Here is a 1,149-nt window from a genome sequence, read left to right on the forward strand (position 1 = left end):
ATGATGACCCACCTGCACATGCGCCCATCGGAGCCAAAGCCTTTCAACCAACCTGTGAGTACCTGACCTCTGAACCCTTACCTCTCACCCCTGACCCCTTACCTCTCACCCCTGACCCCTTACCTTTCACCCCTGACCCCTTACCTCTCACCCCTGACCCCTTACCTCTCACCCCTGACCCCTTACCTTTCACCCCTGACCCCTTACCTCTCACCGTGCTGTAGCAGGTGTTTGGTGTATGCATCCTTTGTTGATCAGTGAGGCTTACAGTTGGCCTTTATTCACTTTAGTGTTATCTATAGTGTTCATTATTAGTATGTAAATATGCATAAGGGATGTTGTTCTTGATTTCTATATGAGCACAGGTCCCTGTAATAAACTATTCCATAATGGAGTAATAATCTGATAATAAGAATTGCGTAACCTTTGATCACAATACCAACATAAATCACAAAACCACACAAGATTTATCCAAATAAATTATTGAAATGTGGGTGAATCTTTTGGTGTGTGTGAGTCATCCATCATTCAGTCTGCCCTGTTGAGACAGTGTTCATTTCGTCAACTATCATAATGACTCAAATATTTGCCAAACACCTATTTTTTAGTGGCAATTGATAAGACTATAACTGAAAAAACTATTAACTAAACGAAAATGATTTTTAATTTCAGGTGACTAAAACGACGAGAGGAGACTAAATGATCTCTGTGACTAAAATCTGTGTACTAAGTGGACTGGACAAGAGTTTTTGGAGAAATTGAGAGCTTTTCAGTGATAAGCACAATTAGTATTAGCAGCACAGATGCGCAGTGCAGTTCTGTTCAGCAGTGGGACGGATCTATATTCTCTCTGGTGAGCTGTGGGGGAGCAAGCGATGATACACATCCTCTCATGATACACATCCTCTGATGATACACATCCTCTGATGATACACATCCTCTGATGATACACATCCTCTCATGATACACATCCTCTGATGATACACATCCTCTGATTATACACATCCTCTGATTATACACATCCTCTGATGATACACATCCTCTGATTATACACATCCTCTGATGATACACATCCTCTCTTGATACACATCCTCTGATTATACACATCCTCTCTTGATACACATCCTCTCTTGATACACATCCTCTGAT

General features: G+C 41.3%; 1 protein-coding gene across 1 annotated transcript in view; it reads left to right on the forward strand.

Moving 5' to 3' along the window:
- LOC112075715 (forkhead box protein P4) overlaps positions 1–1,149 on the forward strand; it is a 44,540-nt gene that overhangs the window by 39,119 nt on the left and 4,272 nt on the right. The window contains exon 7 of the mRNA XM_024142670.2: positions 3–54. Coding sequence (XP_023998438.1) covers positions 3–54 — 52 coding nt within the window. The remainder of the gene's footprint in view (positions 1–2; positions 55–1,149) is intronic.

Source organism: Salvelinus sp. IW2-2015, unplaced genomic scaffold (assembly GCF_002910315.2).
Source record: "Salvelinus sp. IW2-2015 unplaced genomic scaffold, ASM291031v2 Un_scaffold3352, whole genome shotgun sequence".
NCBI lineage: Eukaryota > Metazoa > Chordata > Actinopteri > Salmoniformes > Salmonidae > Salvelinus > Salvelinus sp. IW2-2015.